At 44.1% G+C, this 25,415-nt stretch overlaps 2 protein-coding genes across 5 annotated transcripts in view; one reads left to right on the top strand and one right to left on the bottom strand.

The window, feature by feature from the left end:
• The window catches only part of sympk (symplekin), a 117,063-nt gene extending 95,896 nt beyond the window's left edge, over nucleotides 1–21,167 (bottom strand). For 2 of the 3 annotated variants that reach the window (XM_059951380.1, XM_059951381.1), the window contains exons 1-3: nucleotides 14,988–15,172; nucleotides 10,605–10,670; nucleotides 1,546–1,599 (exon numbers count right to left, since the gene is read on the bottom strand). In XM_059951380.1, coding sequence (XP_059807363.1) covers nucleotides 1,546–1,599; nucleotides 10,605–10,670; nucleotides 14,988–15,155 — 288 coding nt within the window. In that variant the 5' untranslated portion in view covers nucleotides 15,156–15,172. Of the gene's footprint in view, nucleotides 1–1,545; nucleotides 1,600–10,604; nucleotides 10,671–14,987; nucleotides 15,173–20,992 lie in introns of those variants that run through there. The other variant, XM_059951382.1, reaches the window with a different exon arrangement.
• On the top strand, nucleotides 19,100–22,625 carry gemin7 (gem (nuclear organelle) associated protein 7). 2 transcript variants are annotated; one of them, XM_059951385.1, is made up of 2 exons: nucleotides 19,100–19,260; nucleotides 21,961–22,625. In XM_059951385.1, the coding sequence occupies exon 2, from the start codon at nucleotides 21,975–21,977 to the stop codon at nucleotides 22,353–22,355; it is 381 nt and encodes a 126-aa protein (XP_059807368.1). In that variant the 5' UTR covers nucleotides 19,100–19,260; nucleotides 21,961–21,974; the 3' UTR covers nucleotides 22,356–22,625. The 2 variants fall into 2 exon arrangements, with proteins under 2 accessions (XP_059807368.1, XP_059807371.1); XM_059951388.1 differs by lacking the exon at nucleotides 19,100–19,260 and adding an exon at nucleotides 21,274–21,424.
• Nucleotides 22,626–25,415: the final 2,790 nt, after the last annotated feature.

Below are 25,415 nucleotides of genomic sequence, written 5' to 3'. Positions count from 1 at the left end.
GTTCTAATTTGTTGTGTATTTTGTATAAATATGTAAGATATGTTTAAATATTTTGTTTAAATATGTAAAATGCTACTCAGATAAACAATAGTTTGTCTTTAATTTCCATGAAACTGGGGCTAATAGGGGCAGCCGCTTAACTGGGCCAAAACGTACTGGTCCTGACATGTCCCAATTAATTTGATTACCTTGAAAACCTTGATTAGTGGGCACTGAGTGGACTGTGAAATATTCACAAGGTGTGGTTTTGCACTCAGGTTCTGAGTTCAACCCCTGCTTCAGAGACTGGAACATTAAGCCTAGGCTGATACTTCACTGCACTAGTACTGTCGTCTTCCAAATGAGAAGTTAAACCAACTTTATAGCACTTTTGGAACAAGAGCAACTTAGTTGTGGATACAAAATGTGATTCCACCTAACATTACAGATACTAATGGACTCTGACTGAGCTGAGTGGTCACTTATTTTGTAATAAGTGAAGAGATGTGGGCTACGCAGGCTATTAGCATTTAAATGTTCATCCCTAGTTGCTTGAGAAGGTGGCAGTGAGCTGCCTTTTTGAATCTTATGCTGTGGATATACATTACAGCAACTCACCAGGACAGGGCGAGAGTTTGAAAGTTGTCCCGGGCAACAGAAGCAACAGAAATATTGGGTCTTATCCTTGATTCAAATCTGAATTTTAAAATCCCACATAAAGAAAGTGACCAGAGCAGCATTTTTACATTTAAGAAATATTGAAAAGGTACTCGTATTTCTATCACACAATGTTGCTGAAAAACTAATTCATACCTTTATATCGAATAGACTAGATTACTGAAATGTACTTTTTATTGGCCTCCCAAAGTAATCCATTAACAAGATTCAACTCATTCCAAACACCACTGCTAGACTTTTAACTAAAACCACTCCCATCCTAGCTATGCTGTATTGGCTTCCTGTATCTTTTAGAATTAATTTTAAAGTTCTCAACGCTCTCAATGGTCTGGGACTGGAATACATACAACAGAATCCTTCTGTTTTATAATCCTGCTTGAGTTCTTGGGCCTTCTTAAATTTAAACAATCGCCCTCAAAAGATAATTGGCAGGTCAGCTTTTTTGAACTACACTCCTGGAACTGTGGAACTCAATACCTAAAACTATAAGGGATGCAGACTCCCTTGACATTTCTAAACACTAGCTCAAAACCATTGCTTTCTTCCAGTGTCTTTAAAAGACACATGACCCTAACCATTACCAAACTCTTCAGAGATTGTCTGCCTGGCATCAGTGGTCACACAACCAGGACTTGTGACTTGGCTCATACACCTGCTCCCACGGCTTCACATGGGGACCCTGATCCCGGGGGAGCTAAGCAGTGCTACACCTTGCCCAAGGGAGACACATCTCCAGCCCGCCACCCTTCAACACCAACACCTGGCCTAAATATTCATAACCGAACTGCAAACCCCATTCCCATTTCTCTCCCATCATGAGAGAGCACTGATGTTCAAACAATACCATTGGAAAATTCTCTGATTTCTGGGAAGAACGAAATTACTCACGTCTAAGAAGTTGTCAAGGAGTGTGGGATCCTTATTGACAATCAGCTCCTGAACCTAGAGAAGGAAGAAACAAAGATCAGAATAAAATGTACAGTTCCCTGCAAGAAGCAAAGGACTAAATTAACATAACAAAGATGGCAATGATTGGAACCATTACAGCATTTGATAGTGGTATTGAAAAATGGGTAACTTACATTGAAAGAGTGGAATTATATTGTGACGCTAACGGTATTACTGATGAAAAGAAATCCAGCATCTTACTGCGTGTTATGGGAGCAAAAACATACGGGCTGCTATGGAGCTTGTTAACCCCTGAAACCCCAGCTGACAAAACATTCAAGCAAATAGTAGGCACTCTCCCAACAGCATTTAAACCCCAAACCACTGGTCATTGCTGAACGATTTAAATTTCACAAACAGAATCAGAGCAAAAATGAAAGCATTTCTGAATACAGTTGGCCCTCCTTATCTGTGGGTTCCGCATGCGCGGATTCAACCAACCGTAGATCAGGAAAACCCGGAAGTTCTCTCTCCAGCACTCAATTGTTTGAGCATGTACAGACTATTTTATCTTGTCATCATTCCCTAAACAATATAGTATAGCAACTACTTACATAGTATTTACATTGTATTTGGTATTATAAGTAATCTAGAGATGATTTAAAAGTACAGGCAGTCCCCGGGTTATGAACAAGTACCATTCCTGAGTGCATCTTTAAGTCGGATTTGAAGTCGGAACAGGTACATCCGGTATTATTTAGCGTCAGTTAGTCAAAACGTTTTTCTTAGTATATAGTATATATTTTACCTTTCTATGCATATAAAACTTAAGAAACATATGTATTTCAATAATTAAATCACTGCATTGCTTAGTAATAATTGTAACTTTCATCGGGACAGAGCCTTTCACATGCTCCATTAAAATTGTTCCAATCGTTGACCGACTGTAGCGTATGCATTTCCAATGACCGATGCGCGAGTTTCACCTCTTTCTGATTGCTTTATTACTTCCACCTTATTTTCAATCGTGATTGTGATTATTTTCGTGAACAGAAACACTGAGGATTTAGAGCTGCGCCAGGTCCTAAGGTACTGATACAGGTTAAATAAAGTCCGGGGTTCTGCTGGGTCCTAAAGACCACAGCAATGGGACAGGTTAAATAAGGGACTTGAGCATCCGCGTTTTTTGGTATCCATGGGGGTTCCCGGAACCAATTCCCCCACAGATAAGTAAGGCTGACTGTATTGTGCTGAATTGTGCAAATTATCAGAACACTGTCAATTTGGAGCAGGTCTATCTGATGCATTGAGGGACAGGTTAGTGTCTGGCTTGCACTGTGAAACCACACAGAAGAAGCTCCTGTGTGAAAAAGACCTTAACTTAGAGAAAGCCTGGAACATTGCAATATCATTGGAAATAGCAGCACGGGGTGCTTCAGATATACAATAAAAATCTTTGGAATATGCTACAAATAAAATGTCACTGAACAGAAATGAAGGAAAGAAATGTTACCGTTGTGGGAACATGTTACATGACCCTGAGGACTGGTGACTTAAAGACAAAGAATGCAGAAAAATGCATGTCCAAAATTTCACAAAGCCAGGCCAGTGCCTTACGCAATGCATCCTACAGTACAGGCTGAGCTGAAAAAATCTGGAGCAGACTGGGGTCCTGTCCAAGGTGGATTGGAGTGAATGGACCACACCTATTCCAGTGATGGAGAAAACCTCCAGCACAAACAGGAAAACCAAGCAAGGTGCACATATGTGGAGACTTTAAAGTGATTGTTAACCCAGTTCTCCGCACAGTACAGTATCCTCTAGCTCATATTGAGGACATCTTTGCTTCTCCGTCAGGAGGGGAAAATTTCACAAAAATCAATTCGGCCCAGGCTTATCTCCAAATGGAAATCGATGATGCAGCCAAGAAATACCTGACAATAAATACACACAAAGGACTTCACCAGGTTGGTGCTTGGGATAGCATCAGCTCCTGCAATCTGGAAAAGGGCAACAGACCAGGTCCTGCAGGGGATTCCAGGGACTCAGTGTTACCTGAATGACATCATTGTCACCGGCAAAGTTGACGACGAACATCTTTCTAACCTTGAACAAGTGCTCATTGAGTTACGAGAATATAGGCTCACAGCTAATCGACAGAACTGTGAGTTTTTCTAAAAGGAAATCTCATACTGTGGGCATGGGATCAGCAAGCATGGCTTACACATGTCTCAAAACAAGATAGAGATGGTGCTTAAGGCACCACCACCTGAAAGTGTGTCTCAGCTGAGAGCACATCTTGGACTACTGAACTATTACCACAAGTTCTTGCCTAACTTATCCACAGTCCTACATCCATTAAATGCATTATTACAGACAAGGACACAATGGAAGTGGACTGAGTAGTCAGAAAGCGTTTCAAGAAACTAAGAGACTCATAACTTCAGAAGGGGCGCACGCACATTTTGAGTCCCCCGCTTACCAATCCGACTGGCTTGTAATGCCTCACCCCAAAGGATAGGAGCTGTGTTATCACACAAGATGGCTCAGAAAGACCAACAGCCTTTGCCTCAAGAAGTCTAACTTCAGCTGAACACAACTACGCAAAGATTGCCACTAAGCCTCATGTGGGGAGTCAAGAAATTCAGTCACTATCTGTTGACTGACCATCAGCCTCTCTAATGTGTCAATCTTCAACCCAAGGAAAGGCGTTCCAGTGATGACAGCACAGAGGCTGCAGCGATGGTCTCTTTTCTTAGGACATCACAGGTATGACATTGAACACAAGGGGACCAAGCAACACAGATGGTTTGTCACGTTTACCACCTCCGACTTCAGAGGTAACTACACAAACAGATTTAGCAGAGGTCTTTCACACAACAATAGTTGAACAATTACCAGTGATGAACAGCCTCATTGAAAGAGAAACACACAATGACCCTATGTGTATGACATCACGGTAAAGGGAAGGCCAGCACGTGGTAACACACTGTTTCCAGTCTTCTCAGCGAGGAAGGAGCAGCTGTCAGTATGTCAGGGAACACTAATGTGTGGTTCACGAGTTGTGATTCCTCCCAAGCTACGCACCAGAGTGCTGGAGGAACTGCATGAGTGGCACCTGGGTACCATGATGATGAAAAGTCTTGCCCGTGCCTACGTGTAGCAGCCAGGAATCAATAAACAGATTGAGGACTTGACCAAGAACTGCTCTGGATGTCAAAAGATCCAGAACACACCACCACAAGCCCCTCTCCGTCCATGGGAGTGGCTCTCATCACCATGGCAATGAGTGCACATCGACTTTACTGGACCATTCATGGGTTTATTCTTTTTAATCACCATTGATGCACATTCCATATGGCCAGAGGTCATCAAAATGAAGACAACCACATCGGAAAAGACCATCACAGTGCTGAGGGCCGTGTTCGCCAGGAATGGCACACCACAGTGAATCTGCACAGACAATGGACGACAATTTATCTCCGAAGAATTCCAAAGTTTTGTGAAGAACAATGGAATCAAGTACTTTGCATCTGCCCCTTACCATCCATCTACAAGTGGCTTGGCAGAAAGATTTGTGCAGGTGTTCAAGAAAGCCATCAAGGCAATGGACAGCGAAAATCGACCACTGCAACACAAGATAGACAACTTCCTCCTTGCCTATCGTAATGCAGTACATGCAACCACTAATCAGACTCCAGTGATGCTGTTTCTGAACAGGAACCTGAGTCCCACATGGATCTTCTCAAACCAGATGTACGGCGGAATGTGCAGAACAGACAGTTCAAACACTTGAGTCCTAAGTCAACACGGAGCTACGGTGTGGGACAATCAGTTCTCGAACGTGATTACCGGACTGAAAAGTGGCAGCCGGCTACAATTTCTGCCATAGACGGGTCCCTGATGTATTCAGTGGAGGTGGGGGAGAACGTATGGAGACGTCATGTGGACTAAATCCTGGATGCTCAGGTGAAAAACACAACAACACGTTGCCTGGATTCCCCAACATGGAAGCAAACACTCCTGAGGTGACAGCATCAGTCTCATCTACAGATAAGCCTGTCATCAGTGCTGATGACCCACCTGATGTACCTGTGGAGACTGATTTCCCAAAGCAAACGTTTCAGGACAGACATTACCTGGAGAGGCAGAGAAGACCCCCCCACCCTCCCCAGTGACTTGAGTTCTAAATTGGTCTCAGACCAAAAGTAATAAAAAAAGAAAAAGGCTTGTTATAATTTGATATTATTAAGTTACTTCGTTGTAATTTGTAAACAAATGGTAGGTGTTTGTATGTTAAGGGTAAACATATTTGCTTAGCATAGTGCCCCTGTAAAAAAAAAGTTGATACACAATAAAAATAAAAGAGGAGGAGTGTACCGTAGAGCCTACATTATAATATGGGACTACTTTATGTTGTAGTAACACATCGTTGCTTGTGCTATTAGACACGTATTGATCTTTATGTGTGTGTCAAGTTCGGACTATACCAGTAAAGAACCATGAAACTTAGTTCCCGTTTCCAGCGTTTTTATTAATAATAGTGATGTCTACCTGCTGCCTGATGTAACTGAGCTGGTGATGTCTACCTGCTGCCTGATGTAACTGAGCTGGTGATGTCTACCTGCTGCCTGATGGAACTGAGCTGGTGATGTCTACCTGCTGCCTGATGTAACTGAGCTGGTGATGTCTACCTGCTGCCTGATGTAACTGAGCTGGTGATGTCTACCTGCTGCCTGATGTAACTGAGCTGGTGATGTCTACCTGCTGCCTGATGTAACTGAGCTGGTGATGTCTACCTGCTGCCTGATGGAACTGAGCTGGTGATGTCTACCTGCTGCCTGATGTAACTGAACTGGTGATGTCTACTTGCTGCTTGCACTGTCATCAATAAACTAAAAGCCCAATTTCATGAGCTCCAATTTCATTCAAAATCAAATTATGCTAGCTGTTCAACCTTGCTTGGTTAAACAGTTTTTTAAATTTTCAGCCTTGCTTTCAAATCCCTCCATGGACTCTCTCCTTTGCTGCTCTAATCCTGAAGACCATAAGACAAAGGAGCAGAAGTTGGCCATTTGGCCTATCGAGTCCACTCTGCCATTTCATCATGAGCTGAGCCTATCTCCCCTTTAGTCCCATTCCCTCGCCTTCTCACCATAACCTGATAGCCTGACTACTCAGATACCTATCAATCTCTGCCTTAAATCCACTGCCACCCGTGGCAACAAATTCCATAGATTCACCACCCTCTGAATAAATTTTTTTTTTCACATCTCTGTTCTGAATGGGGGTCCTGCAATCCTCAAGTCATGCCCTCTCATATTAGACTAAACAACTTTGCCACATCCACTCTGTCCATGCCTTTCAACATTCGAAATGTTTCTATGAGGTCCCCCCTCATTCTTCTAAACTCCAAGGAGTACAGTCCAAGAGCGGTCAAACGTTCCTCATATGTTAACCCTCTCATTCCCGGAATCATTTAGTAAATCTTCTCTGAACCCTCACCAACGTCAGCACATCCTCATCACATTCTACAGGGGTTGTATTGAGAGCATCCTGAGCAGCTGTATCACTGCCTGGTTTGGAAATTGCATCATCTCGGATCACACTTCCTGCTATCACCAACATTTACACTACATGCTGCATACGCAAAGAAAACAGCATTATGAAGGACCCCATGCACCCCTCATACAATCTCTTCTCCCTCCTGCCATCTGGGAAAAGGCTCCAAAGCATTTGGGCTCTCACAACCAGACTATGTAACAGTTTCTTCCCCCAAGCTATCAGACTCCTCAATGCCCAAAGCCTGGACTGACACCTTGCCCTACTGTCCTGTTTATTATTTATTGTAATGCCTGCACTGTTTTTATGCGCTTTATGCAGTCCAGTGTAGGTCTGTAGTCCAGTGCAGCTTTCTCTGTTTTTTATTACGTAGTTCAGTCTAGTTTTTTGTACTGTGTCATGTAACACCATGGTCCTGAAAAACGTTGTCTCATTTTTACTATGCACTGTAGCAGCAGGTTTGGTTGAAATGACAATAAAAGTTGACTTGACTTGACTTGAAATAAGGAGCCCAAAACCGCTCACAGTATTCCAAGTGAGGTCTTACCAGTGCCTTATAGAACCTCAACATCACATCCCTGCTCCTATACTCTACTCCTCTAGAAATGAATGCCAACATTGCATTCGCCTTCTTCACTACTGACTCAACCTGGAGGTTAACCTTAAGGGTATCCTGCACGAGGACTCCCAACTCCCGTTGCATCTCAGAATTTTGAATTCTCTCCCCATTTAAATAATAGTCTGCCCTTTTATTTCTTCTACCAAAGTGCATGACCGTACACTTTCCGACATTGTAATTCATTTGCCACTTCTTTGCCCATTCCTCCAATCTATCCAAGACTCTCTGCAGACTCTCTGTTTCCTCAGCACTACCGGCCCCTCCACCTATCTTTGTATCATCAGCAAACTTGGCCACAAAGCCATCTATTCCATAATCCAAATCGTTGATATACAAAGTAAAAAGAAGCGGCCCCAACATGGACCCCTGTGGAACACCACTGGTAACCGGCAGCCAACCAGAATGGGATCCCTTTATTCCCACTCTCTGTTTCCAGCCAATCAACCAATCCATGTATGTAACTTCCCCGTAATTCCATGGGCTCTTATCTTGTTTAGCAGCCTCATGTGCGGCACCTTATCAAAGGCCTTCTGAAAATCCAAATACACAACATCCACTACATCTCCCTTGTCTAGCCTACTTGTAATTTCCTCAAAAAATTGCACTAACTTACTGTTCAGGATTCCAGAGCATCTTGATTTAAAAAATTCCCTCTATAATCTCAGCCACTCTTTCTTCAAGAAACACTAAAACCTATTTCAATGACCAGAATCTATCCTAACCTCATTGTGTACGGCAATGTTAAATTAATTGTGATTATACATCTGGTAAGTAGTAAGCAATGTTAAAGAGACAAGTCTAACAAACCACCTCTGTTAAATAATGTGCAGTATCACAACTGCTTTGGAAAGCAGCATATTATTAAACAAGCAACACCAAGGGATTCAAGATTATTTAATATCATTTCCAATACACAAGTGTAAAGAATTGTTACTCTGGAAGCAGTCCAAACAAACCAAAATAAGACAAACAGCACAATAATAATAATGCCACAATAAATACAAATATACAAGATTGCTTATAGACATAGATTGAATTTATGTACATATGACTGACAGTAGTGTATGTACATATGAATGACAGGAAGTAATAAAGTAGTGGAGGTTGAGGGTGTGGGTCAGTGGGTTGAGGTACTGATCAAAAGTACTGCTTGTGGAAAGTAACATTAATGAGTCTGCTGGTCTTGGCATGGATGCTGTGTCACCTCCTCCCTGATGGGAGTGAGAAGTGGGTCAAACAGACCATGAACTCAACACCACTATGCCCGCTTTGAAGGGGGCATCACAACAGCTGAGAAGATCCCTACTGCACCTGATTACTCTGTGATCTCTGTCTCAGAGGCTGATGTTAGACTGTCTTTAAAGAGAGTGAACCCTCGCAAGGCAGAAGATCCTGATGGAGTACCTGGTAAGGCTCTGAAAACCTGTGCCAACCAACTATAGGGAGTATTCAAGGACATTTTCAACCTCTCACTGCTACAGGCTGAAGTTCCCATTTGCTTCAAAAAGGCAACAATTATACCAGTCCCTAAGAAGAATAAAGTGGGCTGCCTTAAAAACTATCACCCGATAGCACTCACATCTACAATGATGCAATGCTTTGAGAGGTTGGTCATGAATAGAATGAACTCCTGCTTCAGCAAGGATCTGGAGCCGTTGCAATTTGCCTATTGCCACAATAGATTAATGGCAGACGGAATCTCAATGGCTCTCCACATGGCTTTAGCCCACGTGGACAACACAAATACCTACGTCAGGATGTTGTTCATTGACTATAGCTCAGCATTTAATACCATCATTCACACAATCCTGATTGAGAAGTTGCAGAACCTGAGCCTCTGTACCTCCCTCTGCAATTGGATCCTCGACTTCCTAACTGGAAGACCACAGTCTGTGTGGATTGGTGATAACCTATCCTCCTCGCTGATGATCAACACTGGTGCACCTCAGGGGTATGTACTTAACCCACTGCTCTACTCTCTATAAACACATGACAATGTGGCTAGGCATAGCTCAAATACCATCTATAAATTTGATGACGATACAACCATTGTTAGTAGAATCTCAGGTGGTGACAAGAGGGTGTACAGGAGTGAGATATGCCAACTAGTGGAGTGGTGCTGCAGCAACAACCTGGCACTCAACATCAGTAAGACGAAAGAGCTGATTGTGGACTTCAGGAAGGGTAAGACGAAGGAATCCTCATAGAGAGTGCAGAAGTGGAGAGAGTCAGCTATTTCAAGTTCCTGGGTGTCAAGATCTCTGAGGACCTAACCTTGTCCCAACATATCAATTAAGTTATTAGAGAGGGAAGGGGCTACTGCACAGGACCGAAAGATGCTACAGAAGGTTGTAAATCTAGTCAGCTCCATCTTGGGTACTAGCCTACAAAGTACCCAGGACATCTTTAGGGAGCGGTGTCTCAGAAAGTCAGCGTCCATTAGTAAGGACCTCCAGCACCCAGGGCATGCCCTTTTCTGACTGTTACCATCAGGTAGGAGGTACAGAAGCCTGAAGGTTCACACTCAGCAATTCAGGAACAGCTTCTTCCCCTCTGCCATCCGATTCCTAAATGAACATTGAATCCTTGGACACCACCTCACTACCTACTTGTTTATTATTATCATTCTCTTTTAGATTATGTATTACATTGAACTAATGCTGATAAGTTAACAAATTTCACGTCACATGCCAATGATAATAAACCTGATTTTGAGCATGATTGTTGGGATCCTTCATGATGCTACTGACCTTCCTGTATATACATCCTTGATGGCAGGTCAACTGGTGCCAGTGATACATTTGGATTGTGTTTAGATGCACACTATAAAATCAGTTAAAATAAAAACCTGCTTTGTAGTCTCTCCTGATTTACTGACCTGTTTGAGAATTGTGATTTTGTTGTCGGTAACAATGAGAGCAGCCTGATTCAGTAGATCCACAACCTGTAAAATAAAAAGTCTATTGATTATTCCCCAATTTTATCAACAGATAACAGAAATATTACTTGCAATTCAAAAATAACTATAATAATAAGTGTCAGGCTGAGGTCAGGATACATAAACTTGCATAAAGGCATGAACACTGATCTCTCCCTTTAGGAAAACCCGGTCCATTCCCCACTCTGGCCTCTTTCCTCATTGGTGTAGGGGAGAAGCAGGTGGGGGAGATAAAGAGAGAGGGAGCAGAAAAAAATCATCCACGCATCTCCCATGAATTTACCTCCTGTCTCCTTAATGTCCTCCAGTATTAGACACTTTAACCCCGAGAGAGAGTTGTCTATCTATGCGTCTCATAATCTAAACTATCAGGTCTTCCCCTCAACCTGCACCACTCCAGAGAAAACAATCAAAGTTTGTCTCACCTCTCCTCAATCCACGCAGTATCTAGAAAACCTCTTCTGCATCCTCTCCAAAGCCTCTACATTCTTCCTAACATGTGTCAGTGACAACTGAATGCCATACTCCAATGTGCAACTTAACTAGTTTTATAAGAGCTCCAACACTTAAACTCAATCCCTCAACATACCATAAGCCTTCTTTGCCACTCTGGGGATTATGGACGAGGACTCCAAGATTCTTTTGTACATCAACATTTTTAAGACTCCTTCCATCAAGAGTATTGTAATTTACACTTGCAACACCTCACTGATCTGCCAGTTCCCAGCCCAGATCAGCAACTCAGTACACCATTTTTTCCACACCATCCACATTACCACCAATCTTCATATCATCTGAAAACTTAGAAACCTACCCATCCACATTTTCATTCATATTATGAGTTGTTTATACAGTATATACAATGGATTCCAGGTAATTGGGACACATTGGGAACCGGTACATTTTGGCCCAGTTAAGCAGCTTCCCCAACTAACCCAAGTTTCAGAGTTATCAATGATGGAGAAATTCATCCAGTGTATGCTGTACATGAACAAAATCAGACATCTCTTGTAGATAATGGACTGCCTTCATACAATGTTTTCAATGATTACATCCGCCAAATCTTCATTTTCATTCCAACATTCATAATTGGCAACAACTTTACACTCTTTGTAGTTCCTAACTTGCTGAAGTAGTGAAATAATTCATTTTCACTCCTGACCGTTCCTTGCATCTCTAACCCTGAATACTTGAAACTGCAGTGAGCAAAATAGTTGTGACTTGTCTTTCTGCTTATTTCTCACCAACTATCAGTGAAAACAGATCACTGCAACTGCAAATACATGCAACTGATGCTACTTAAAAACCGTTCGCTCGAAGCACAATGTAGTATCTCAAAACCACACAACTGACGCTAGTTAGAAATTGTTCAGCACCATATCCTGCCCCAATTACTTTTTCTTCAAGAGTTGTCCCAAGTAAGCAGCTGCCCCAACTAACCAGAATCCAGAGTACATCTTTCACACATGCAGCAAAGAAGATGAGGGATAATTAGTTAAGATGCTGAAAAGGGTTCTGTTTTCTCAGTTCTTTAATTGGGCTCTTCTCTTTGCTGACAATGCTGCTTACTGTGAGACCAGTCATGGGATTTAGCTCATCTCAAACAGCAGTGTTAATAAACACTCTCTAACTACTGTATAACTACATTTTTTTTTGTAGATACAGAAATAAATGCAGAGTGTAAGACATAAGAAATAAGAACACAAAGAGGCCATCCAGCCCATCGAGTCTGTTCTACTATGGCTGATCCATTTCCCTCTCAACTCCATTCTCCTGGCTTCTCCCTGTAACCTTTCATGCCTGGTATAATCAAGAATTTATTCACGTCCACCTTAAATACACCCAATGACCTGGCGTCCATAGCTGGTTGTGGCAAAGAATTGCATTCACTCACAACTCTCTGGCTAAAGAAAGTCCTTCTCAACTTTGTTCTAAATGGATGTCCCTCTATTCTGAGATTGCGACCACTGGTCCTGGACTCCCCCATCATAGGAAACATCCTCTTCAGATCCACTCTATCCAGGCCTTTCAATATCCGATAGCTTTCAAAGAGCCACCCTCCCCCACTGTTCTGAATTCCAGCGAATAAAGGTCCAGAATCATCAATCACTCCTCATATGATAAGCCTTTTATTCCCAGAAACATTGTCGTGAACCTACTCTGAACCCTCTCCAATGTCAGCACATCCTTTCTTAAATAAGGGTCCCAAAACTGCTCACAATACCTCACCAGTGCTGTATAAACCCTCAACATTATATCCTTGCTTTTATGTTCCAGTCCTCTCAAAATGAATGCTAATATCACATTTACCTTCCTTAACACCAACTCTAACTGCAAATTAATCTTTGTGGAATCCCGCAGGACCCCAAGTCTATTTGCACCTCCGATTTTTGAACTTTCTCTCCAATTAGAAAATAGTCAACCCTTTCATTCTTCTACCAAAATGGATGACCATACACTGCCTGACACTGTATTCCATCTGCCACTTCTTTGTCCATTCTCCTAATCTGTCCAAATCCTTCTATAACCTCCCTGCTTCCTTAACACTACCAGCCCCACGACCTATCTTCATATCATCCGCAGACTTGGCCACAAAAGCATCAATTCGCTCATCCAAATCATTGACATACAATGAAAAAAGAAACAGTCCCAACACAGACCTCTGTGGAACCATACTAGTCACCAACAACCAACTAGAAATGGCTCCCATTATTCCCACCCTTTGCTGCCTCCCAATGCTCTACCCATGCAAATATCTTTCCTGTAATATCATGGGCTCTTATCTCGTTAACCAGCCTCATGTGCGGAACCTTGTCAAATGCATTCTGAAAATACAAAGAACACAACATCCACTGATTGCCCTTGGTCGATCCTGCTTATTATTTCCTCAAAGAATTCTAAAAGATTTGTCAGGCAAATTTCCCCTTAAGGAAACCATAGAAACATAGAAAACCTACAACACACAGACCATTTGGCCCACAATGTCGTGCCAAACATGTCCCTACCTTAAAAATTACTAGGCTTACCCATAACCCTCTATTTTTCTAAACTCCATGTACCTATCCAAAAGTCTCTTAAAAGACCCTATCGTATCCGCCTCCACCACTATTGCCAGCAGCCCATCCCACGCACTCAGAGTAAAAAACTTACCCCTGACATCTGCTCTGTACCTACTCCCCAGCACCTTAAACCTGTGTCTTCTTGTGGCAACCATTTCAGCCCTGAGGAAAAGCCTCCATCCATACTGATTTTGGCCTACTTTACCATGTGCCTCCAAGTACCCCGAAATTACATCCATAACAATTGCCTCCAACATCTTCCCAGCCACTGAGGTCAGTATCACTGGCCTATAATTTCCTTTCTTCTGCCTCCTCCCCTTCTTGAAGAGTGGAGACACAATTTTCCAGTCCTCTGGAACCATCCTAGAATCTAGTGATTCTTGAAAGATCATAACTAATGCTTCCACAATCTCTGCAGCTACCTCTTTCAGAGTCCTGGACTGTTGTTCATCTGGTCCAGGTGATTTAGCTACCTACAAACCTCTTACATTCCCAAGCACCTTCTCCTTAGTATTAGCAATTGTACTCACTTCCAAACCCTGACACTCTCAATCTTCCAGCATACTGCTAGTGTCTTCCATAGGGAAGACCGATGCAAAATAATTATTTTGTTTGCCCACAATTCCTTTCCCTCCCATAACTTTCTCTCCAGCGTCATTTTCCAGTTGTCCAACAACTACTCTCTTCTTTACTTTTTATATATATCTGAAAGAATCTTTGGTATCCTCTTTAATATTACTGACTAGCACACCTTTCATCTTTTCCCTCCTTATGGCTTTTTAGCTGCCTTGTTGATTTTTCAAATTTTATATTATATATTTATAGATTTATGCGCCCTCGTTAAAAGAACATTGATCACGTGCAGCCAGAAGGGATTAATTTAATTTATTCAGCACATCATGGGTCAAAGGATCTTGTTTTATGACCACACTGTACCAAAGAAGACTTTGAGAAGGGGATTAGGCGACAGATTGACGTAGGGGTGAAATATTACAAGACTTGACATTTCACTTATGCCACATAATTCGCCCCCCGCCCCCCTCTCCCATCCACTGCATCAAACTCCCACCCTCTTCATCCCTGTCACCCCACCCTCTTTGCACCAGCTGAATCCAAACTTCTCGTCAATTTCTTTCCCCTGAGCTCCATTCTTGCAACTTCGAGCCACTTACCATCTCAAGATCCCTAATCAATTCATCCCATCCTTTTCCATTACCACATACCAACCCATCCGGCCACGGCCCTCAACCCTCTGCCTCCTCACCCTCTCACTGGTTGTCAGACTCTCGATCGCATTATTCTCTTCCTCATTGAAGTATTGTGTGGCGAGGCAACGGCGGGAGGAGCCGCTATCAGCGGCCGGCCCAGCCGCTGCCATTTCGGGGCCTAGAGCACAACTCACACCGAACTCGGCCTCAGCGGCACCACGCATACATCACTTAGCTTGCATCATCACAATGCGCAAACGGCAGGCTCGTCGCACTACGCATGCCTTACGGGTAATGGTGCGGTCAATAAACTACATCGCCCAAAATCCCTCACGGCAGACCCAATTAAATCAACTTTATTGGTCTTGCTGAGCGGTAACTCTTCATTCTTTTCCACTGATGCTGCCTGGCCTGCTGAGTTCCTCCAGCATTTTGTGTTTCTAGCATATGCAGATTTGCTCTTGTTTGTCATTGGTTCTGATGTGAGAACATGTACTTGCAGTCTTTGGGATTCTATAAATACTGCTCGACCTGCTGAGTTTCTGCAGTCTCTTGTCTGTCCTCTATACTTGTAGCATGTTCACAGATGTTTTGCCGATTGTTGCCTACTTGCAGTATTTTCTCTTTATTTACTGACACCAGCATTGGATGTATGTGATGTAATTCAGGGTGGTGGAAGGCATGTGATGTAATGTTTGAATGACAAGGTGTCCCGGGCTACTGTGACCTGGTCTAGCTGATTACAATATTGTCCCAAACCAAGATTTTCAGCTATGGGAATCCTATGACATGAATAAGAAAGAAAGATGCAGAAAAAAAACATGAGGCACAAAATGCACTTGGTGACCAAGAATTCACAAAAGAGGTCCCACTAATAGATGAGAAAAATGGCAGCCATGCAGATCTGCAATATAAGTACAAACAAATTTGAACTTCATATATATGCAGCACAGTAACATACAATGTGAATTTTAATGATCACACTGAAACTTCAACCTCATTGGCTGCCTTATCAGTGGACGTGTATACAGGCCATAGAATTTCCTGACTGAATCTCCCTCCTCCCCACCTCAGTCTTCCCTGTAATGTTGCTCGAAAGGTCTGGGCCTGAAACATCAACTGTTTGTTCCTCTCCATAGATCCTGCCTGACCTGCTGAGCTCCTCCAGCATTTTGTATGCATTGCTCTGGATTTCAAACATCAGCAGGATCTCATCTGTCCTTAATAGTTTGGTATCAAAATACTTATTTGTGAATGTCTTATTAAGTGGCCTGACCCCCTCTGCTACATTAAAAATGTTGCCTAAAATTCAACTGTTGTAATCAAAGATGGTGATGGATCAGCATTTCGGAGGGAGATTGAAAATCTGGTTTAATGGTACGGCAACAGCAACCTCTCACCCAGCAAAACCAAAGAGCTGATAATCGACGACAGGAGGAAGAAGCCGGAAGTCCATCAACAGCCCTCATTGGGGGATCAGAGGTAGACAGGGGCAGCAACTTTACATTCTTTGCCATTAGCATTTCAGATGATCTGTCCTGGGACCAGGACATGAGCCAGCACAAATGAGAGGTGACAGCCCTCTGCTTTCTTACAAGTTTGTGTAGATTTGGGAAGTCACCTAAAACTTTCACAACTTCTATAGATGCACATTAGAGAGCATCTTCAGCGATTGGATCACACCCTGATATCGGATAATGCTCAGGTACAGAATAGTCTACAGAAAGTGGTGGACACAGCCCAGTCCATCACAGGAAAAGCTCTCTCTCCATTGAGCACATTTACAAGGAGCACTGTAGCAAGAAAGCAGTCTCCATCATCAAGAACCCCCACCATCCAGGCCATGCTCTCTTCTCGCACTACTACCAGGAAGTACAGGGACCTCAGGACCCACACCACCAGGTTTGGGAACTGTTATTATCCTTCAACCATCAAGTTCATGAAGCTTAACACCATAGTCCATAGGACATAGGAGCAGAATTAGGTCATTTGGCCCATTGAGTTTGCTCCACCATTTAATCATGGCTGATCCTTTTTTTTCTCCTCCTCAACCCCAGTTCCCAGCCTTCTCCCCGTAACCTTTGATTCCACGTCCAATCAAGAACATATCAATCTCTACCTTAAATACACCCTGGCCTCCACAGCTGCATGTGGTAACAAATTCCACAAATTCACCACCACAAAGTACACTGCAGATGTTAGGGTCAAAGCAATACGTACAACAAGCTGGAGGAACTCAGCAAGTCAGGCAGCATCTGTGGAAACAAGTAGTCAACGTTTTGGGCCGAGATCCTTCGTCAGGACTGAAGAGGGAGGTGGCGGGGCCCTATAAAAGGGTGAGGAGAAGGTGGGAAGGAGAAGGCTGGTAGGTGCCAGGTGAAAAACCAATCAGAGGAAAGAACAAGGGGTGGGGGAGGGGCAGGAAAGTTGAAGAAGGAATGTAAGGAGAAAGCAATATGTGTAGTAGAAGAAAGCAGAATCATGAGAGAGGTGATAGGCAGCTGGAGGAGGAGGCAGAGAGAAACTGGGATGGGGTAAGGAGGGGGAGGGAACTACCGGAAGTTGGAGAATTCAATGTTCATACCAAGGGGCTGGAGACTACCCAGAGGGTATATGAGGTGTTGCTCCTCCAGCCTGAGTTTGGCCTCATCATGGCAGTAGAGGAGGCCATGTATGGACATATCCCAATGGGAATGTGAAGCAGAGTTGAAGTGGGTGGCAACCACTCTCACTTTGCCTCCTCCTCCACCATTGTCCCTGTACCAAAAAAGACCCGGGTAACATGTCTGAACGACTGGTGTCCCGTCGCACTCCCCTCAATAAAAAGCAAATGCTTTGAGAGGCTGGTCAAGGATTACATCGGCAGCACACTACCACCCACACTGGGCCCCCTACAATTCACCTACCAACACAACCGATCAACAGATGTCGCAATAGCCACAGCTCTGCACACCACCCTTACACATCTGGAGAAGAAGGATGATTATGTGAGAATGCTGTTCTTGGACCACAGTTCAGCATTCAATACATAATTCCATGCAGGCCCGACAGGAACTTCAGAAACCACGACCTTGACCTGCTTTGTGCAGCTGGATCCTGGACCTCCTGTCAGATCGCTGTCAGTTGGTCACCTCCAACCCTCTGACTCTCAATACAGGACTGCGTACTGAGTCTCCTCCTTTACTCCCTGTATACCCATGACTGTATCACCACCCACAGCTCCAATCTGCTAATTAAATTTGCTGAGGACACTACATTGAGTGGCCTAATCTCAAACAATAACGAGGTGGCCTACAGGGAAGAAATCATCACCCTGACACAGTGGTGTCAAAAAAACAACCTCTCCCTCAACGTCGCAAATACAAAGGAGCTGGTTGTGGATTACAGGAGGAACGGAGATAGGCTAACCCCCATTAACATCAATGGATCTGGGGTTGAGATAGTGAACAGCTTTAAGTTCCTGGGCATAAACTTACATAGTCTGTACGTACCAGTTCTGTGGTGAAGAAGGCACAACAGCACCTCTTTCACCTCAGTCCGTTGAGGAAGTTTGGTATGGGCCCCCAAATCCAAAGAACTTTCTACAGGGGCACAACTGAAAGCATCCTGGCTGGGTGCATCACTGCCTGGTATGGGAACTGTACCTCCCTTAATCACAGGACTCTGCAGAGAGTGGTGCAGACAGCCCAGTACATCTGTAGTTGTGAACTTCCCACTATTCAGGACATATACAGAGACAGGTGTGAAAAAAGGACCCGAATCACCCCAAACACAAACTGTTCCAGCTGCTACCACCCGGAAACAGTACCACAGCATAAAAGCCAGGACCAACAGGCTCCGGGACAGCTTCTTCCACCAGACCGATTAACTCATGCTGATTTGAGTGTATTTCCATATAACATTAACTGTTCTAATTATTATAAATTACTATTGCAATTGTACATTGCACATTTCGACGGAGCCGTAACGTAAAGGTTTTTACTCCTCATTATGTGAATGAAGGGTGTGAGTAATGAAGTCAGTTCATTCAATTCCTCTCTTGTCTGTATACTGATGTGTTATTCCGAATAAAGTTTACTTTTTGAAATTTATGACACGGAGCGAGAGAACAGAGGGTGGGGAATGTTTCACTGACTGAGACGTGTTCCGGGGACTGGGTTTGGTGCAGGACCAGACCAGAGCGGAACCTGATGGTCTTGCTTTAGTCCCAAGTGTGAAGACAAATACTTTATTGTCACCAAACAATTGATACTAGAGCGGACAGTCATCACAGTGATACTTGTTTCCCGCTCCCTGAAGTACAAATCGAAGTTCGGAGAGTGGCAGCAGGCAAGGGCTTGATGATACTCCTGTCTCCGGAGGGTGGTGAGGAGAGGGAACGGTAGTGCAGGGCAGCCATTGTGTGTCTCCCACTCTCCTCTTCCCAGACCTCAGTCCCGGGGAACCACTCACTCCTTTCCACCCTCCTCTCCCGAGACTTGGACCCGGGGAGCTTCTCACTCCTTCCGACCCTCTCCCACTCTCCTCTTCCCAGACCTCAGTCCCGGGGAACCACTCACTCCTTTCCACCCTCCTCTCCCGAGACTTGGACCCGGGGAGCTTCTCACTCCTTCCGTCCCTCTCCCACTCCTTCCGACCCTCTCCCACTCTCCTCTTCCCAGACCTCAGTCCCGGGGAACCACTCACCCCTTTCCACCCTCCTCTCCCGAGACTTGGACCCGGGGAGCTTCTCACTCCTTCCGACCCTCTCCCACTCTCCTCTTCCCAGACAGTCCCGGGGAACCACTCACTCCTTTCCACCCTCCTCTCCCGAGACTTGGACCCGGGGAGCTTCTCACTCCTTCCGACCCTCTCCCACTCTCCTCTTCCCAGACCTCAGTCCCGGGGAACCACTCACTCCTTTCCACCCTCCTCTCCCGAGACTTGGACCCGGGGAGCTTCTCACTCCTTCCGACCCTCTCTCACTCTCCTCTTCCCAGACCTCAGTCCCGGGGAACCACTCACCCCTTTCCACCCTCCTCTCCCGAGACTTGGACCCGGGGAGCTTCTCACTCCTTCCGACCCTCTCCCACTCTCCTCTTCCCAGACCTCAGTCCCGGGGAACCACTCACCCCTTTCCACCCTCCTCTCCCGAGACTTGGACCCGGGGAGCTTCTCACTCCTTCCGACCCTCTCCCACTCTCCTCTTCCCAGACCTCAGTCCCGGGGAACCACTCACCCCTTTCCACCCTCCTCTCCCGAGACTTGGACCCGGGGAGCTTCTCACTCCTTCCGACCCTCTCCCACTCCTTCCGACCCTCTCCCACTCTCCTCTTCCCAGACCTCAGTCCCGGGGAACCACTCACCCCTTTCCACCCTCCTCTCCCGAGACTTGGACCCGGGGAGCTTCTCACTCCTTCCGACCCTCTCCCACTCTCCTCTTCCCAGACCTCAGTCCCGGGGAACCACTCACCCCTTTCCACCCTCCTCTCCCGAGACTTGGACCCGGGGAGCTTCTCACTCCTTCCGTCCCTCTCTCACTCCTTCCGACCCTCTCCCACTCTCCTCTTCCCAGACCTCAGTCCCGGGGAACCACTCACCCCTTTCCACCCTCCTCTCCCGAGACTTGGACCCGGGGAGCTTCTCACTCCTTCCGACCCTCTCTCACTCCTTCCGACCCTCTCCCACTCTTCTCTTCCCAGACAGTCCCGGGGAACCACTCACTCCTTTCCACCCTCCTCTCCCGAGACTTGGACCCGGGGAGCTTCTCACTCCTTCCGACCCTCTCCCACTCCTTCCGACCCTCTCCCACTCTCCTCTTCCCAGACCTCAGTCCCGGGGAACCACTCACCCCTTTCCACCCTCCTCTCCCGAGACTTGGACCCGGGGAGCTTCTCACTCCTTCCGACCCTCTCCCACTCTTCTCTTCCCAGACAGTCCCGGGGAACCACTCACTCCTTTCCACCCTCCTCTCCCGAGACTTGGACCCGGGGAGCTTCTCACTCCTTCCGTCCCCTCTCCCACTCTTCTGTCTTGCACTCCGCAGTGTTTTACGCCCAAACCTTGGTTGTATCTCTCTTACTTTCATGCATGCATTGTCATTTCCAGCATGCCTGGCATCCTCCCAGAGAAATTCCATTTCCCTCGGTTGTGCACGTGGCCTTGATAGATATAGTTCCTTGCAGTTTTCTCAGTTTAACAATTTTGTGGAAAAACATGAGAGTTTGAATATGGGAGGAGGGGGATAAATGAGAGGATATGGCAGTTTGGGAATGACTGAATGTGTCATTTAGGAGGCTTGGCTGGTCGAAGTTCAAAGAAAATGTACTCTGAACCATGCAGAACCAGTAAACAACCAGCTGGAGGAATCCAGAGGGTCAGACAGCATCAGTGGAGGGACAGGACTAGTCAGTTTATTTCAGATCTGTAGCCTGAATCAGGACACAGTATTCTGGTTGTTTATTTGTTTCTCCGATTCTAGCACCAGTAGTCTCTTTGATCGTGCATTCCCTTGGTATGTAAAAGAAACAATAAGTACTGGAGGGGAGGGTTCAATTGAATGTGTGTGCTGGGGAAATGGACATGTGATGTGAAAGCATGCAAATTAAAATTAGAATTCTTAGGAGCTTACTATTATTTCTTTATGAATTTACATTTTATAAGCAATCATGCAAGTCAGAGTTAATTATCTAACTTTTATTCCCCAGGTCATAGGTTAATAAGGGGAGATTTGAAATGGGTATACAAAATTATGAGGGGTATAGATGGGGAAAATATAAGCATGTTTTTTCCATTGAGTTGTGTGGGACTACAACTATAGGTCATAGGTTAAGGGGGAAAAGTGAAATATTTGAGGGGAAACTCAAAGGGTGGAACAAACTGCCAGCAGAAGTGGTGGATGTGGCGAGGATGTGGAAAGGAGAGCTGTGGATCCAGGTGCAGATCGATGGGACCGGGCAGAATAAGAGCCACGTGGACTATTTGGGCCAAACTAGTTTCTGTGCTGTCGTGCTGAGTCTATCTAATTTGGATACCTGGTTTTGCTTGCAGAGACATTTTCCTGAATGGCTTCTCCTGTGATGGTTCTGCGTCTCCCTCGGGCTCCTGACGGACAGAGCAGGGGTTTTGACCCAACATCAGCCCGCTATCACGCCTTAGCGCCTTCCTCCATTCAAGCTTCAAACAATTGTTCTAGTCTCTGCCTTCAGGAGGAGCAGAGATCACGTTCTTTGCTCCGGGAACGCTTTCTACAAAGTCTGATTACAATGACGGGGAAGCCAGTGACCTTTACAATGTACGAGCGGGTCAGTGTCACTGCAACATTCACTGCCTCAGACATTGACATCCTGAACTTCCAAGTTTCTGACCTGCAGACACCATTAGGTGTTCAGAAGGAAGCATTACTGCGCTGTACTGACATCATAGCTTGTACATTTAACCTTTAACACACTTAGAATGTCTCTATACCCTGTCCACTGGGTAAGGTTTGAGTTATGACACTGGGGGTGAGATCATACACTGCTCTCTATGCTGAGGATTTCTACTTCAAAAAGATACATTTGTTCTCCAGAGGGGAATTGCAGGTTGTCTGAGGTGAGAGGTATAAAGTGCACATTTATTACTAACATATCTTAATTTTGTTTGTTCAGCAAAATTCAGAATAAAAATTTAAGTTTATAGGAGCATGATTCTAAAGTGCTCCATTTTTTTCCTGATCATTGGAAGCCTCTCAGCATTTCTCACAGTAACTTGTTCCTTCACCGATCGATGATACAGCAACATTTCACACTGTTTCCCTATTTCTAAAAACTGTACAAGTTTTAAACCAAAACTGGCTGTAATGTAATTTACTTTATCTTTTCTTATCAGTGAAAATTCAAGTTGTGCATTGTAAATGCAGAAGTACAATTAAATTGCAGCAGCATCACAGGCACAATGCATCATAAGCAACACTTTCAAGAAAAACAAATTAAATCTAAATTAAACACAATTTTTGACAAGAAATCCTAATCAGAACAAAAGAAAACAAAACAAAGTTGTCTTAGTGTTGCTAAACTGATTAGGATTCTCTGGGGTGATTCAGTAATTGTTTGATTATTCAAGTACTGTAGTTGTTAACAAACTTGATGGTGTGGGACTTGAGGTCTCTGTACTTCCTGCCCAATGGTGGCTGCAAGAAGGTGGCATGGTGGGGAGCTTTGATGACAGATGTGGCCTTCTGTAGACACTATTGATGCATCTTTGTTTGAAAGTTATACAATTATTGGGATTCTATCAGACACTGAAAAACCTAGATAAGTGGCTGAGGAAAGGATGTTTCATTAGTAGGAGAGTCTAGGATCTGAATAAAGGGAAATTCCATTAAAACTGAGATGAGGAATCTCTTCATCTTGGAATTCATTGCTGGTGTCGCTTCGACCCAAGGTGTATTCAGGGCAAAGATTGAGAGGTTCAGGATTGGTAAGGGAGTCAAGGTTTATGGGGAGGATGCAGGATTGGGTTGGTGAGAAAAATAAACAGCCATGATTGATTGGCAGAGCAGGCTAGTGTAAATGGCCTAATTCTGTTACTATATCTTACAGTAGATGAGAGTGGGGACTAATTGAACAGATCTTGCAGCTATCCAGCATAAACATAACAACAGAATTCATGATGGTGCACTGTACCAGTCTCTGCTAGGCTGGTACAGAAGTTTGTAGACTCAGCCAGCTCCATCATGGGCTCAAGACTCCCCAACATCTTTAAAAGGTGATGACTCAAGAAGGCAACATCCATCATCAAGGACCCTCACTATCTAGGGCTTGCCATCTTCTTGTTACCACCATCAGCACGAAGATCCACATTCAGCGTTTCAGAAAGTTTCTTCCTTTCATCATCAGGTTTCTGAACGGTCCATCAGAGTTGCCTCACTATTCCTCTTTTGCACTATTTATTTACTTATTTTATTGTAACTATATTTTTTATGTTTTACACAAAACTCATTTCGTAACATATGCTAGTGATAATAAACCCAATTCTGATTTTGGGAACAGATACAATGGTGAGGTAGGACCAGCCTACTGTGAAGAAGCAGGCAGTCCATATTCTTGATTCATGAGGCAAGAGCCCTTACCAGCATCAGCCAGCAGCTCTCACTTCACTTTAGTCTGGAATTACACACTGGTCCAATAGTTTTCAACATAAATAGTATGAATATCAGAAGTTCATCATCATTAGTAGACAGCACTCTGATACCAGGTTCACGTATCGCCCACTTCCTCCTTGCCCTCAACCACCACTACTTTACAAGAAGGAGGTGAGCAGACTCTATTTTCTAAAGAAGCTGAGATCCTTCAACGTGTGCAGCAGGATGTTGGAGATCTTTTACCAGTCTGTTGTAGCGACTGCAGTCGTCCTTGCGGCTTTATCTCGGAGGAGCAGCGTCTGCCCTTGGCTACAAACTGGACCCTTTTGAGTTAGTGGTGGAGAGGATGTCACTAAACAAACTTACCCATTATGGTATATCTTCTCCATGACCTACTGAATAAACAGCAGAGCACCCTTTCAAACAGACTTATTCAGCTCCACTATCACAAGGATCATTACAGAAAATCTTTTGTACCGTATGCTACAAGCACATACGACAGTTCATCTCTGTGTGATAGGAGAAAAAAAATCCAGTCCGTTTAATTATTTCATACATTCTTGTTACACATTGGTAATTATTGTTCTGTACTTTATAATACTTCATGACGAGTGTGCACTCGTAAGTTTGTTTTTAAATACTGCCATAACGAAAGGTTTTCCCACTTGGAATTAATAAAATATTTATTATTGTTATTGTTTATCATTTCCTGTTGGAGTCACCTTATGTACACAAGGTCACCCACTGGATAGAGAAATTCCTTCTCATCTTCTGTTCTAAAAGGAAGTCCTATTCTGAGGCTGAGCCCTCTGGTCCAAGACTCACTCGCTATAAGAAGCATCCTCTCCACGCCCAATCTATCTGAGCCTTTCAACGTTTAAAATGTTTCAATGCAATCCCTCCCTCCCACCCCCATTCTTCTCACTCCTGTGAGTACCAGACCAGATTCATCTAAGTCTCCTCATACATTAACCCTTTAATTCCCAGGATCATTACTGCTGTTGTGGAGATTGAGATGTTTGGGTTGGTCCTTTTAACAGCCGTCGTAAAGTTGCCCACGACTTTTCTCCCAAGTGGTAGAACCCAGAGCAGGAATTCGTATTGCTATTAACAGAAAATATGTATATGTCACTTTGATTACTGTGAAGAGGAAGATAATTAAACAACTTATGGCGAAAAAAATGACATTAGTATTATTAAAAGATATTCCTCTAAACTCAATTTACAAAACATAAATAGGCTAGATTAGTTTTGCCCATTTATTCTCTTCTCCCTCAATCAGATTCCACTTATACTGAAACTTACCATTAACGTTCAAAGTCAATTTATTATCAAAATACGAATATATCACTATATACAACCCATATACACTATATAACAC

The sequence above is a fragment of the Hypanus sabinus genome, chromosome 26 (assembly GCF_030144855.1).
Source record: "Hypanus sabinus isolate sHypSab1 chromosome 26, sHypSab1.hap1, whole genome shotgun sequence".
NCBI lineage: Eukaryota > Metazoa > Chordata > Chondrichthyes > Myliobatiformes > Dasyatidae > Hypanus > Hypanus sabinus.
This window is presented reverse-complemented; position numbering and strand designations above follow the sequence as displayed.

Excerpts from the sequence above, each read along its gene's own strand:
- gemin7 (XM_059951385.1), top strand. The coding sequence starts at position 21,975 with ATGGCTTCTCCTGTGATGGTTCTGCGTCTCCCTCGGGCTCCTGACGGA.